This window comes from Sinocyclocheilus rhinocerous, unplaced genomic scaffold (genome assembly GCF_001515625.1).
Source record: "Sinocyclocheilus rhinocerous isolate Xijiao unplaced genomic scaffold, SAMN03320098_v1.1 scaffold2214, whole genome shotgun sequence".
Classification (NCBI taxonomy): Eukaryota; Metazoa; Chordata; class Actinopteri; order Cypriniformes; family Cyprinidae; genus Sinocyclocheilus; species Sinocyclocheilus rhinocerous.
This window is the reverse complement of record NW_015636528.1, coordinates 403,543-419,717: the sequence shown is the minus strand read 5'-3', so window position 1 is coordinate 419,717 and position 16,175 is coordinate 403,543. Positions and strand designations below refer to the sequence as shown.

Sequence of the window (16,175 nt, the reverse complement as noted above, 5' to 3'; positions counted from 1 at the left end):
TTTGTTAAAACAAAAAAATATTTGTTTGTCTCAATAAATTAAGTTAATTTAAAAATACAGTGGTTAAATGTAAAAATTTCTGTTGCTCTTTGTTTTAAAAACGGTTATAAAAATGTCAATAATTATCGATACCGAACGATATGAAACATTATATCGTTGATACATTTTTTAGCTATTTCGCCCAGCCCTACAACTGGGCAACATGGAATATCCATTAGATTAAAAACATAACCATAAAAACGGCTCTAAATTTACCACCATAATAAAATGCAAAAGCTCTTGAAGTTTCCATGAGCCCTGGACCGGATGCTGCTGGTGTATGTGAGGATTTTCCCATAAGCTGAGAACAGGTGGGCACGAGGTTGGTGTACCCTAGTGGGCAGAGCTCTGAAGCCCAGCGAGACGTGACACACGAGTGTTTTTATACCGCCATGTGCCAAAACTGACAAAGCCACAGGCTGCTTCCTCACAGCGACCGCACCCACAGCCAAAGGTAGACACACTAACACTAACACAACACTAATGTTACGGCCTCCGCTCTGTGAGGACTGTACCAATGTGCCAAAAGGCCACTGGGCAAAACAGCAACAGCACATGTACACACACCATAGTGATGCCATCTGTCTGCCTCATGGTGTGCAGCGAGGACTGTAAATCCAGCCAGTTTAGGGCATTTTCAGTGAGGAGTCGTAATCTCTCTGGATTTATGTCTGTCTGTGTGTGTGTGTGTGTGTGTGAGAGAAGGGATTTTACTGCACTGAATCGCAGGAACTCATGATGGCATTCATCACACACACACGTGTATGAACAGCAGACTCGCTCTGCCAGATATACACACCACTAATATTTCCAAGCTGGATCATGCTGTAGCTGTGATACGGTGAACTTTGACATATAAGCGCAGCTGCATTCATATGTGACTTACGTTGAACAGATTGGTCTTATTCCTCTCGCAGAAAAGTCCTTGTGCTGGCATGTGCTTCAGCTGTTGCCATGGGACACTGCTCCCTAGCAACACGTCTCGTGCCCATTGCAGGTTCTGTGAAAACACAAATATATTCAGTCAGCTCTGTATGCAGGAGGCCGAGAGAGCGGAGTAAAGCCTGACCACTTCACTCGCACACACACTCCTGATGGAATACTATAGTCTTGCTTGACTGTGCAGCATATACTAATTAAAAAAACAGTAGGCAGTATGTGAAGGAGTATGCATTAGGTAAGGATAAACATCTCCATTATGGTAGATTGTCACATGACTTCACTGTAGCATGCATTTATAGTATATACTGCATTCTGCCCACTAATTTTCAAAAACAGCATGCAATAGGTAGCAATAAACCTTTTTAAACTCTATAAATCTACAGTGCCACGTGACTTTAAATCAGTGATAGTGCATACTGTATATTGCATACTATTTTTGACAAAATATTTGATAGTATGGAGTAGTTTGCGAAAAACATTTCTAACTGTATTAAACTACAGTGTCATGTGACTTGAATGCAGTTATAGTACATACTGTATATTGCATACTAGTTTTGAGAAAATAATGTGATAGTACACTCTAAAAAAATGCTGGGTTATTTTTTTTTTAACCCAAATGCTGGGTTCCAGCCTGTTGGGTCATTTTATTGAGTTATTTTTAATATTTTTACCCAGGTGCTGGGTAGTTTTTCTGTGACTAAGTTGCTGGGTCAGTTTTAACGCTGGATTATTTTTTTTCTACCCAACCGCTGAGTTGAGCCTCTCCGACGAAACAGCCCAGCTGCTGATTTACAGTTAGTGCGCGGGTTTTTTGCGTCCTACAGGAGAGAGCGGTTCTCAGTGCCGCCGATTTGGTGCACTCTTTCCGGGGAAATAAAGGTTTGTATACATTTTATTTCATTTATAAAGTCTTTAATGTGGTATAAATTATATTATTTTACGCAACATAAGGATGAGATCATGTCAGTCAGCTGCGTCAGCAGCGGTCCTTTCGCACGATAGAAACGCCTTTTGCCTTGCATAACATAAATGGATTTTATTCGTTATAATACGGAGTTTAATTTAATTTGATGTTAAAATATGTTCTCTAATCTCAGTACTGTTTGTTTATGGGCAGGTTTTGGAGTCAGTCGGCATCTTTCAGCTACGAGTGAAACCAAGAGGTTGTGCGGTCTAAAGTTCGCAGTTCCCCCGGCGAACAGCAGCCGGCTCAGATTTCGGCGACACACCGGCACGAGAATTAGCACCATTTCAGTAAAAAAGCGATTACAGAGAACGGTTGAATACACTTAAATTAAAATGCTACTTTTAAATATGCCTTTATTTCTAAAATGGTTGTTAAACGAGTTTAAATGTATGTAATATTGTAAACTATGCTGCATTCACCCAAATAAATTCAATTCGTCTATGTATTTTGTCCATGGGTGTTCTTGCTTAATAATAAATGTTCATCTTATGATTATTGCTGTTGCCTATAGTAATTCTGTGTGTGATTTTAATTTCCAGACCATTTTAAGCCAGCAAAATAATAATTTTTAAACAATAGATGAATTAAATAAAACAACCTAGCATGGTGGGTAAAAACGTTTAACCCAACCAGCTAGGTCAAAATAACCCAGCATGTGTTCTCTCCAATATTTACCCAGTGCTGGGTTGCCAAATAATCCCAGTTGGGTTGTTTTTAACCCAGTGTTTTTAGCGTGTATGGAGTAGGTAAACATTTCTAACTGTACTAAACTACAGTTTCATGTGACTTTAATGCAGTATGCAGTGATGATACATACCGTATACTGCATAGTAGTTTTGAAAAAATAATGTGACAGCACCGAGTAGGTAGCGATAAACATTTCTAACTGTATTAAACTATAGTGTCATGTGACTTGAATGCAGTATGCAATGTTAGTACATACTGTATACTGCATACTAGGGCTGGGTAAAAAATAACGATATCTCGATTTTAATCGATTCCCATTTTTACGAAACAAAATCGATAATGCTTTTTCTCAGCTTTTATTTTGGTAGAAACCCACAGGAAGACCCGAGTGCTTCTTTTTGTTGACAACAGCAGATTTATAAATGATTTTCATTACGAATTTGGGAAGACGTTTGTTGCACGTATCCCATTGTCACATGCCTTGTAAAAATTCATAAAAATGTTACTGAGCAGCTGACGAATAACACTATTTCAGTGCAGATTTTTCTCGCGCTTTGGACTTTGAACCCTGGCGCCGCGAGCTCGTGCAGCGCTCTTTGCATACATGCAATTCATTTGATTTTATGACAGCCACCATTTAAATGTTTATATTTAAAAAAACAAAAGAAATTGAAGTAGAAATATTATGTAATTGGAGTATTAGAAAACACAACGTTCTGCAGTTTATTTAATTGTTTAAGGGCATTTCGCGATTTCAGTCATCATACAGTAACCAGCAACAACCACCCCTTCCAATTCTCATCGAAGACATGAGATGCAGTACTAAACAGTCTCTCGCTGTCGGTGCTTGTAATGATTTTTGCTTCTTTCTCTGACAGTTTTAAATGATTCCACACTGTCGACATGTTTGTTGCATTAGTGCGTGCCTCTATTTGATCGTGTCACATCAGTGTTCGGTACAATTTATTCGGTCTTTTCGCTTATTTTTTTTCGCGAACACCAAAAGAGCTTTTGTTGCTATTTTGGGCCACCGAACATTCGGTGCATCCCTAGTAATTGTAACTTTTATTATAAAAACTTCATTAAGTGTAATTTAAGCAGTTGTATAGCCTAAAAAATCAGTCAGTTTTAACCTTCCATATTATAGTAATGTAGTAGCCTAGGCTACCAACTGACTCTCGTGTATATTTTACAGCATTAGTTAAGATTATTTTTTTCCTTGAGAAAATTCGGCATGTGTACCTGATATATATCCAAAATAATGTATATTGAATCGAATCGAATTGGGAATCGAATCGAATCACAAGCTTGTGAATGAGAATCGAATCGTGAAATTTGTGTCAAAACCCAGCCCTACTGCACACTAGTTTTGAGCAAATGTGATAGTATGGAGTAGGTTGCGATAAGCATTTCTAACTGTGTTAAACTACAGTGTCATGTGACTAGAATGCAGTATGCAGTGATCATTCATACTGTATATTGCATACTAGTTTTGAGAAAATAATGTGACAGAATGGAGTAGGTAGTGATAAGCATTTCTAATTGTATTAAACTACAGTGTCATGTGACTTGAATGCCGTATGCAGTGATTACATATTACATAAGTACATACTGTATATTGCATATTAGTTTTGAGAAAGTAGTATGTGATGATAGTATGGAGTAGATAGTGATAAACATTTCAAACTGTATAACACTACATTGTCACGTGACCAGTGCAGTATGCAATAATAGTATATACTGTATATTGCCTACTAATATTGAGAAAACAGTCTGCAACAGTATGCAGCAGGTAGAAATAAACATTTCAAATTGTATTAAACTACAGTGTCACGTGACTTTAATGAAATATGCAGTTAAATACTGTATACTGCCTACTAGTTTTGAGGTAGCGATAAACATTTCCAACAGTATTACGCTACTGTCACATGACTTTAAATTGAATTGAATTGAATACATTATTGTCACTGTACAATTGTACAACGAAATTCAAAGTGAAACTCCTTGTGGTAGAAAAACACGCATAAAATAATATAATTACACCACAATACCAATAAAGAATAAAGCAGTATGCAGAGATAGTATATACTATATACTGCCTACACATTTTCAGAAAATAATGTCACAGTATGCAGCAGGTAGTGATAAATACAATATTTCAAACTGTATTGCACTACATTGTCACATGACTTTAATGCAGTATGCTGTGATATTAGTAAGTACTGTATATTACCTACTAGTTATAGAGAAAATAGTATGTGACGCAGTAGGTAGTGATAAACATTTCAAACTGTATTATGCTAGACTATAAAGCTTACAGTGATAGTATAGACTGTACACTGCCTACTGTTTCTGATAAAGGTATGCATTATATAGTAAGCATTTCAAATTGCAATATGATACATTACTGACACATGAAATCTAGTATTTATACTCAGTTGGTTTTTAAAAATGTGTGTGAAAGCGCATGCAGGAGGCTGTAGTGTCAAGTCCTTACTGCAGTGAGCAGATAGTACATACTGCCTACTGATTGTTTTTGAACATATGCCTTGTACATAGAGTTTGCAGTAAGTAATAATACATTTTTGAAGTGTACTAAAGTGAACAGTATGTGAACTAGTATGCTGCATGTAACTATTTTTTTTTCAATAACATTTCTTTCAAAGTGTTTCAAATCATATTATGCTATACTATTGTTACATAACCTCACAAAATATGATTATTTAGCAATTTTAGTCCAATTCTGAGTAAAAATGTCTTCTTGTAGTCAGGGTTGCCAAGTCTGTTTAATAAAACAAGCCCAATTGCTACTCAAAACTAGCCCAATCATAGCCAAAACGAGCCCAATAGTGTTCCGGGGCAAACTGGCTTACTGTTCTGGGGGAGCGAGGGGTTTCGTTTCAACCCACGGACTAAAAAAGCCTTGTACATAGAGTTTGCAGTAAGTAATAATACATTTTTGAAGTGTACTAAAGTGAACAGTATGTGAACTAGTATGCTGCATGTAACTATTTTTTTTTCAATAACATTTCTTTCAAAGTGTTTCAAATCATATTATGCTATACTATTGTTACATAACCTCACAAAATATGATTATTTAGCAATTTTAGTCCAATTCTGAGTAAAAATGTCTTCTTGTAGTCAGGGTTGCCAAGTCTGTTTAATAAAACAAGCCCAATTGCTACTCAAAACTAGCCCAATCATAGCCAAAACGAGCCCAATAGTGTTCCGGGGCAAACTGGCTTACTGTTCTGGGGGGGCGAGGGGTTTCGTTTCAACCCACGGACTAAAAAAGAAAAAAAAAACCTGGGGCAACAATATGAAAGTAGCCCACAAGAAGACTGGGGACTTGGCAACATTTCGTGTTAATTTGTCACACTGGAAATCGGTTAAGTCACATTGCATTGTGGAACTGCAAATACAGTACTGTAAATTTAAATTCTCTAACCTAGCAGGTCATCCAGATATTCTATACATAAACACTTTAAATGAACTGATTAACTGAACCCAGGAAAACACTGAAACAACTTTAAAATGTAGACAAACAGCTCCCATTAGACGGATAAAGACTGAAAGCTTAATCCAAACTCTTGTGACACTCCAATATAATTACACTGTATCATCCCATCAAATCCATTTCCACACCGCTAATTCACCTTTAATGAACACATAACATTAGAACGCTGCAGTCTGACTTCTTTATTAGGATACAGACACGCACGTATCTCTCACTGTATGTCACACACTGTACAAACGAGAGCTCAAACACTGTTTGGGGCCATTCATTAAATCCGAGAGCAACATTTCCATGCTTTCGCCTTGGGAACGAGTCGGGTGTGATTAAACGTGTTGTGGCGGTTATGAAATCTCTGGCTTGTCATGGTGGGGTGATTACATTTCAGAGCTGAACAATCTCTGCTCAAAGATCAGACAAATTTCTCAGTGTGAAGGGATGGAGATGACATATGTGAGTCTGTTTGGTAAGAAAGTGTCTGAAAGGAGCACAAACACACATGCAATGGGGAGAGAGAGACATAGAGAAAGAGAGAGATGATATAGTGACTCCGAGTCTGACATGTAATAGAAATTTTTAATAATGTATTGGCTTCTTGTGCATGCAATCATAATAAGGACTGAAACTTCAAGCTTCAAAAAAGGATGAAAAAGCACCATAACAATAGTTCATGTGCTTTATTTTAAGTTGGGCTGTCATCGTTAACGCATGAGATTAATTTTACAATCCTTAATACGTTAAAATAATTTAACGCAAAATTACTGAAGCACAATTTCTCTTATATCATTTGGTTCTTTGGTGTCCTTTTGGAGTTTCTAAGTGTCCTTTTTTGGAAAGACATCTAAATTTATCTTGAAAAAAGCTTGCTTTTTGAGAATCACCCTTCAATCTTTTGGTTTACTTTGCTGGTTATAGCAAATGATGACAAAATAAACATTTGAAACACGATAAATGGTCTATGCTTAATTTCATGGTGTGCGATTAATCACAGAAAAAGGATGTGATTAATTAGATAAAAAATGTTAATCAATTGACAGCCCTAATTTTAAGTCTTTTCATATAATAGAATGAAATTTTAAGTCATTATTCAGTGATAATCGTCCCTGCCAGGACTCTGGACTACGACTTAACATTTTTCCTGCTTGAGTGACTGATTATTTTTTTTAGAGGTTGCACTGGTGCCACTACCATTTTGATTAACTTATAAACACTGCCACTCTTGTGTATGAGAAACATTAAACAGCAAACGGGCCAGAAGTGGAGCAAAACCACATTTGGAGCCCTGTAGATTGAATTTAAGTCATTATTCAATGATAATCTTCCTCTCCAATGAGCTGTTAACCACTGCGATTTGTGAATAAATCATTGGGACAGGTATTGTGAACCGGATCAAACAATTCATTGAAAACATTGGACTCGGGAAAAAAAAAAAAAAAAAAACTTTTGTTAAAGAACCAAGGCAATTGCTACTTTTCTTATATGAACTAATGATCTTCAGTGAATAACATTCAGTCAGTTTTTCCACACAAAGCTATCATACTTCTTTAGAAGGCTTGAAATATAGTGCATAAGTCATATGAAATATCATACTTTTACAGTGCTTTTGTCATTTTCAGTAATTCACTGTTTGTGTTTCAAGGAAGACAGGAAGTTGCAATGACATGAGTGTGAGTAAACGATAACAAAACTGTCATATAGGATTGAAGCATTCCTTTAGTTATCGTAATTCAAGTAGTCTACCCTTGTGTCTACCCTCTACCCTACAGTGAAAGAAACACCCCCAATAAAGCTTTGCTTTCTTTTCAAGTGTCCTCTTCCATTAAGCAGTCACTGATATTATTATACATGGCTATGGATATATCAATCTTCAGTAAAAAAAAAAAAACACTAACATTTTCTTTCTTGTTGCAAAGGAATATGCAATTGTTCAGCAGAAAGGTAAACTAAAGCTTTCATAGAAAATTCAACGGAAAGAGAGAGAGAGAATCACATGCAGTGACTGTATGACAATGATTTTAAAATGTTGGTTTCTATTACGAACAAATGCTATAATATGCTTCCAGGCAGGGCCCAAAATTACCACCATGTCACACTGGTCAATGGTGAAATAATTGAGAAAATTTACCAACCACAGATATTTCATACTGGCCATGAAACTGAATTTTGCATTATTGTTTAAAAAGAATTTTTTTTTAATTACGACAATGACATTTTTTCTTGCATATCAGTGAAAAAGTGCAGGATGGCATGTCATTTGCAGCATCATACGTAAGATGAGTCAGTCTGAAATGCTCCTTCACAATAACATCAATATAAATCGTGATTTTGTTCCTCTATTTGCATCTGGGTGGCTCAAAAAAATAAAATAAAAAATCCACATGTCGCCATATGGAGCCCTTGGGAAAAAATACAAATAGACATTCCAGGTATACAGTTCATGGTGAATTTGCCATAAATAAAAGTTTATGACGATGACAAGCCAAAGCAGATGTTCCCTTTAGTAGATGTAAATCATTCACGTCACTTCAGACTGTTATTCTTACAACTCAAACTCAATTAGCATCTAGAGTTAGATAAATCTATTTTAATGAATCTGTTTGTTCTGAGGGTTTATTTAGTAATCAAATAAATATTGATAATAAATATTAACTGAATGTTTACATTAATTATGGTTCTATTTTATTTTATTTGCTACTCAAGAAACACTTCTGATTATTATCAAATGTTGAAAACAGTTGTGCGGCTTAGTTTATGCTCTTATGGAAACTGTAATACATTTTTTAAAAGTTCAAAAGAACAGTATTAATTTGAAATAAAAATAATTTTGAAAAATAAACTGAAACATGTCACCTTTCATGAATGTAACACATCTTTGCTGGAAAAAAAAAAATAATTTCTTTTGTTCAAAAAAATAGCTTACTGCCACTGATTTTTGAATGGGTGCATTTAAAATTTTATATAAACTTGTGAATTTGTTCCTTATAAAATCAATATGACTATTTATGAAATATATCATATGCCGATATCTGTATAATCATTCAAATTAATAATTACAAAATTGATTGTTATGATACTGGGTGCTGATTGGTTAAAACAGCCATCCAAAACACACAATATAGTAACAGCTACTGCACAGATAATGAATGAATCAAAAGTGTAAAATGTTTTTCATATTCATCTGATTAAGTACTTTTATAATAGCAATACAGTACTTAATTTTCTCCTCTTCTGCATTAATTATATCACATCTGAAGGGCTTACGTGCACGCCACTGCTGTGCCTAACACAGGCCTTCAGCCCATTTGAGCAGGAAGTTGAGTTATTTAGCACGGGTTTTTACATGACTTGACCACATGTAAAGTAAGTATGGGGAATCCCCACTGACCCCATGTGCACACCTATCGACTTCACAATCACACATCAACCACAAGTCAAAAAAAAAAAAACTGCAGCAGATACATTAGGCTTCAGGCAAGTGTAAGTGGTTTGTTTAGTGGTGAGGGGTGTTACACAACATTCTGGCACTGTGCTAAACTTGGCACTACTGCTCTTTTTGCACCCATGAGGAGAGTGGGCACAGTTTTTAACGCCCAGTCTTAATATCTGTAGGTAGTGGCATCCACCGTGCATAGGCTTCAAACACACACACTCTGGTGAAAATTATATCATCCTCTTGGCTCGTTAGCATTAGAGATAGACACATATCTGCTGACGCTGATGTTCTTGTGCAGTAAATGGTTGTTATAAAGCATATGTGTATCTGTTTTTGTGTCAAAACACTTTCCAGTGTTACGTACAGAGAGAATTATAACTACAAGCCATTTGCGGTATGATTTCCTAAAATGATAAATACAGTGGAGATTACAAAACAATGTTTGAGCGGCCCAACGCTGACACTGACAATTGTAGGGTGAGACTAAATGAGGTGAATCTCATTAACATGGTCAAGAAATGTCATGGTTATACTTCAAATCAATGAGAAATAATCTGCATTTAGAAAATGAAACCTGTTTCAAAGCCTTAGTAATCTACTGTAAATTGAGAAAATATTCTGATTAGTATAATGTGAATAATTTGTATTATTAAATTATTACTATACTGCATATTAAACAGTAAAGTACATCTGTAAATAGTATTTTAGTATGTTTTTAATGCAATTTTTTTACACTGCAATGAGACAGAGTAAAACATTTTTTTTTTTTATTCTTATGACTCATTGGCCTGTTCAACCAATAGCAAAAGTTAGGAAGCAGCATTATTCAGTAGATACACTATTATATTATATAATTTTTGTTAATATTTTGAATGAGACTTTTTTTTATATTGTCTTATGTTTTAATTTAAATTTTTTAAGTTTCAGTAATTTTTTTTAAATACAGGTTTAAGTTTTGGTTTTAGCTTCAGTTTATATAGTTTCAGTTACATTAGTACTTCAACTTAAACTAAACAGTAAGAAATGTTGCCTTGGCAATTAACGGAAATAAAATTCACTGATAGGAAGTGTTTGAAAAACTTGTATAATGATTTTGTTGTAAAAGGCATAAGATTAGGGCTGTCCAAATAATCGAATGCGATTGTCCTGCGCATCTCGTCAGTAAAGCCGGTTCTGTGATTAGTAGTAAATCTCCATCACGTGCTTTCAGATGGAGCAGCATTTACTACACAGAGCCGTAGTTCACTGACAAGCTACGCAATATCGCGTTCATTATCGGCGATGAATCGCCTTCGATTATAAACACTCTCACATTCGCCCTCTTCATGGTTTGCTGTCACAGTTTAACAGTTCTTTCTAACAGGGATAGAAGTCTGTCTAATAACCAGATAGAATGCTAAACAAAGGAAATAAAAGGTATACAAAAAAGTATTATAACGAATGATTTTATATTATTAGCAAGAGAAAAGCAAACATAATACTTTCTCGTTTACCATCGGCATTCCGCAAATATGCATTTATATGATTTAAACAGATCTTTGAATGTCTAATAAACGTTTAATTTCACAAACCTTGCAGACTTAGATGGATCCAGCTGTGAGATCTTATAAAGCGTGCATTTGTATCCTGTATGAGCGCGTGTTCTCTGCGTGAATTGAAATGCTGTATTGAATTGAGTAAAATTGAATGCTGTATTATGCATGAGGTCGTCTTACATTGGAGAATTCAAATCTCATTAAAGAGCTTCTGTAAACATGACCGTAACAATATTTAATATGTAACGACACGTGGAGCGCGCATGAGAGCAGTTTCTGCGCTGAACGCCACGATGAGTTTAAAGGGTTAGTTCAACCAAAAATGAAAATTCTGTCATTAATTACTCACCCTCGTGTTGTTCCAAACCCGTAAGACCTTTGTTCATCTTCGGAACACAAATTAAGATATTTTTGATGGAATCCGTCACACGGATACGCTGTTCTCGTTCAGATCAAATCACAACAACGTAGGAAACAGATCCGGCGTGACGCAGCTGACACAGAACAGCATACATTGTTTACGTCTAACGGATATTCTCCAAAATGGCGCTACAGGGTGATGCGGAGGAGACGAATTGTTGAATAAAGTAGTTATTTTTTTTCTTTTTCACACAAAAAGTATTCTTGTAGCTTCGTAAAATTACGGATGAACCACTGATGTCAAATGGATTATTTTACCGATCTCCTTGCTACATTTCTGGACTTGGGAACATTTCAGTTGTGTTGCTGTCTATGCAGGGTCCGACAGCTCTCAGATTCCATCAAAAATTTTATATATTAAGTTGCTCAAGCAAGTGGCAAAACATTTAAACGACTTTTCTTACGTTATCACAAACTTACCATTGACAGAAATAGTCAGCTCTACTGCCTTTCCTTTTGCATTTAAATCTTTATTACAAGCAATCCTGCGGTTCATAAAGAACTTTGTTTTCCTACCTCCACAAGTGCCATCTATTTTTGCTTTGTTTATCTAAAAGTGCTCTTTCTCTTTAAACCTAGCCAAAAAGCCGTATGTGTTGACTGTGAAACACAGTAGACTTTAATAATATGCATTTATGGTGTAATTACTACATTTTCGTGTCAATTACTTTTGGATTTACTTCTATATTTATATATTAGGTTGCTCAAGCAAGTGGCAAAACATTTAAACTACTTTTCTTACGTTATCACAAACTTACCATTGACAGAAATAGTCAGCTCTACTGCCTTTCCTTTTGCATTTAAATCTTTATTACAAGCAATCCTGCGGTTCATAAAGAACTTTGTTTTCCTACCTCCACAAGTGCCATCTATTTTTGCTTTGTTTATCTAAAAGTGCTCTTTCTCTTTAAACCTAGCCAAAAAGCCGTATGTGTTGACTGTGAAACACAGTAGACTTTAATAATATGCATTTATGGTGTAATTACTACATTTTCGTGTCAATCCATGTTCATATTTACTGCAAACATTATGCTGTTTCTTTAATCCTTCGCTTGCAGTGCAGCAAAAATAGACTCTGTGCGGAAATGATCTCTGCACTGCTGCAGACGCACCGCTCCTGAACGCACTGCCGGACCGCAACCGTGTGCGGTGAGCGGTTTAATTCATTAACATTAGCGCGGAAAAAATACGCACCACGTATGCACTGCAAATGGAGTAATGTGAACCTGGCGTTATGTGTGCGCTGCGAGTGTGCATGAGGGTACGGTCTCCAGGAAAGCGCGCGAGCGCTGAATGGTTAAACATTGGTAAGAATGAAAAAGTAATGCAATTTATAAACTTTAGTGCCGATGTGACACTGCCTCGATTGTGCAAGTGACAATTCCTGTGTAAACTGTGCAGCTCGCTTATAGACAGACGCGATGTGTGGTGATTTGAAGCCAAATGCGTATTTTGAGAGAGAAAGAGAGAGTGCGCGCAGTGATTCACTCACGTTGTCTGTGAAATTACGTCTCACACAAGGTTTTCAATTTACTTTATAAGTTATTTAATGAAGAAATATGAAGGGGAGTACCTCACCTTCAGCATTCTAATTATTTCACTCGCGCCGGACAGAGACTGAGACGGTGCCGCTGCATGTCGTGCCAAACCTCTCACGGCAGACGCGTCATCAGCTTGAGATCGTTTTTTTGAGATCTGCCTTTTTAGAGACCGCCGATCAAACATCCCAACGTGATTATCGGCCAATAGTGATCGGTAGCCGATCAATCGGAGCACCCCTAGTAATCAATGACAGAATTTTCATTTTTGGGTGAACTATCCCTTTAACAACACTCGCTGCACGGATCAGAGTTCTTATCCGGACCAGAGCAAACGTATTTCAAGTTTACGTGAACATATATCATATTATCGTGCTCCAAACATGACCCAGCACCATGTATCCGCACATATCATGTCTTCTTCAAATGAAATATGCGCAAATAAGGGCACTGATACAGCGGTACATCTGATCATAAACGCAATGACACAACAGATTATTGTGATACACAGCAAACAATGATAAAGCCCAAAAATTCAAAGAAGAGTAAACAAAAAGTAACTATGCCTTTATTCTTTCTGTTTTAAACTGATATGTGTCATTTGTTCTGAGACTGTAGTGCTGGCAAACGTGAAAATATTATTAGAACTTTTAAATGTTTTCTTCATTTTTCATATAGACCAATATCTCTGCTTATTTATTTCAAATAATAATTTATCAAAACATATTTGATTTGTTCATGAAAGTCGTTAGTCTCTAATGATATGATTTCTTGAGAGTTCATTATCATTAGGGCCTTTCGCACCGCTTTAGTTCCAGAACTAAATGTACAGTACTAAAGTACTGGGACAATTTTGCGGCAACTATTTCCCAGTACCATTTAAAGGGTTGCATTCGCACCGAGAGTGTTACTGAATGTTTAACATTATATTCATTGCATACATATACTTCGTAGTAGACATCCTTAACTCCATTCTGCTGTCTGTTGTTCTGTTGTCAGTGTTTCTTTGTCTGAATATGGCACTTATCACATGTTGTGTGGTATCGGCGTTTGGTATCGGGGCATTTTAACGAGTACGAGTATGATTACAGAAGCTCAGTATCGGGCCCGATACCGATACCAGTATCGGTATCGGTGCATCCCTAATTTTTACTTTACTCAATAAATTTAAAAAATATCTGTACTTTATCAGAGTGCTTTTCTTTGGAAAACGTTTACTTCACTACATTCCAAAGCATAATGTCGTACTTTTTACTGCACTACATTTCATAAATAAGTGGGGGTTTTTTTACCTTTAATACTTAAGAACATGTAGTACTTTCTTGTACTCAAGTAAAACTTTGAATTACTTTTACTTGAGTAAAAGAAAGAAAGTACTAGCTTTCTAATGTAATTAAGTATTAAATGATATTTAATATGAAACGTTGTGCAGTAAAAAGTACAATATTATGCTTTGGAATGTTGTGAAGTAAAAGTTTTCTATAGAAAAACACAATGTACAGACACTTGAAAAGTACTTTTACAGCAGAGTAAAAATACTTCACTACTGTCCACCTCTGGTTGTAGGTCTGTGTTTTATTGGTTGTTTTCTCCCCTCTTCCCACCCTCTACACTCCCACTTTTCCACAGATTTACACGCCCATTTCTTGAGTCTTTTTCAAATCTGAGGTGTGAACAACCAGTGCTAAAACAGGGGGTTTCACGACACTTTAAAATAAGTTTTTAAAAACTGTTTATTGTAGTGCTTCAGAAAACCGTTAGTACAACAGGGTTGCAAACTCATCATAGGTGAAACAGATGCAGCCCTCGGGAAGAAAAATTCAACTATACTTTAAAATATATTAAAAAAAAGATCTCTACTTTAGTTGTCTCAGGCCACATGCAAGTTTGCATTCCTGTATTTCAGTAGCACAGAAATGATTCACTGTGTGGTGTGTGTAGGCCTGTCGCAATAATCAATATATCGACTTATCGTGCAATATATGTACATGATCTCAATAATTTTTGGTGACGCAATATATCCCCCATTATATTTACTATATTTATATTAATGTCACCACATTTTGTACATTCCACTTGCGCCTGTGTCTTTTGCAGCTTCTCGAACATAACGTGGTGTAGTCATGAGGTGCTAGTTCAAATTTAAAAAATGCTTCTACAAACAAAGTTTCATCTGCAGATATGGTCTTGTTTAGGGATCTGTGTCTTTGTGCATACAGACATCTGACTGCTAAGTAGTGATTGTGTTTCTCAGCAATAGTGTGCATCCTTCATTTACAGAGAAAAGAAGGTCAGGGAAAAATCTGTAGATGGAAAAATCTCCATACAAGTTCTTCGTGCATTTTTATTTTTTTCTACTTGTTACTTTGAACTAAAATGGTCTTTAAAATGACAATAATATCGCTTATCGCAATTATTTCTGGGGCAAAATATCGCACAACAAAAAGTTATCGTGACAGGCCTAGGTGTGTGTATGAAGTGCATGTGTGTTTGCGCACCTTGTGTGTCCTGCTGTAGGCGTACAGGTGTGCCAGACGATAGAGACTCTTGTAGTGTTGCGGGAAGCGACTCAGACACAGGAAGAGAGACCTCACACACACATGCACTAGTGTTTTCCTCTGCTCTCTCTGTCCCGGTGGCAGACACTTAGGCAGCTCTATCACCTCCAGCGGAGGCGGCGGCTCTGGCCTGCGCTTGCCCTCACTGGAGGAACTGGTCTGGGGGTGAGGTCTTTGTGGTTGGGCGGAGTGCAGCGGATGAGGTGGAGCTTGGGTCAGGGTGTCTGAGGTAGGAGTTTTGGGAACGGAGGCCTCAGGGGACGTGATAGATAAGGTGGTGTCCGAAGACTCTTGTGTGACTGAAGATTCTTGAGAGAGTGTGGCGGAGCTGATATCCATGTTCTTGTCCTCCAAGGGGCCTGTGGGATTTCAAGAGGGCAGAGGTGACCACCAGCTGCAGATATTGATTGTAAAAAGCAGCAGAATAGGAGAAAATAATCTACTGTGTTTTGTGCTCTTGGCAAGACAGATATTGGCAAAATTTTATGAAAAGTGTCAAGTTTTGCCAGACATGTTCTAAGAAATTATATATATACACATAT

The 16,175-nt window shown here is 36.6% G+C and overlaps 1 protein-coding gene across 1 annotated transcript in view; it reads right to left on the bottom strand.

Moving 5' to 3' along the window:
• LOC107747802 (calcineurin-binding protein cabin-1-like) overlaps positions 1 to 16,175 on the bottom strand; it is a 116,504-nt gene that overhangs the window by 46,606 nt on the left and 53,723 nt on the right. Inside the window, exons 34-35 of the mRNA XM_016562406.1 lie at positions 15,574 to 15,992; positions 926 to 1,039 (exon numbers count right to left, since the gene is read on the bottom strand). Of these exons, the coding sequence (XP_016417892.1) occupies positions 926 to 1,039; positions 15,574 to 15,992 (533 nt within the window). The remainder of the gene's footprint in view (positions 1 to 925; positions 1,040 to 15,573; positions 15,993 to 16,175) is intronic.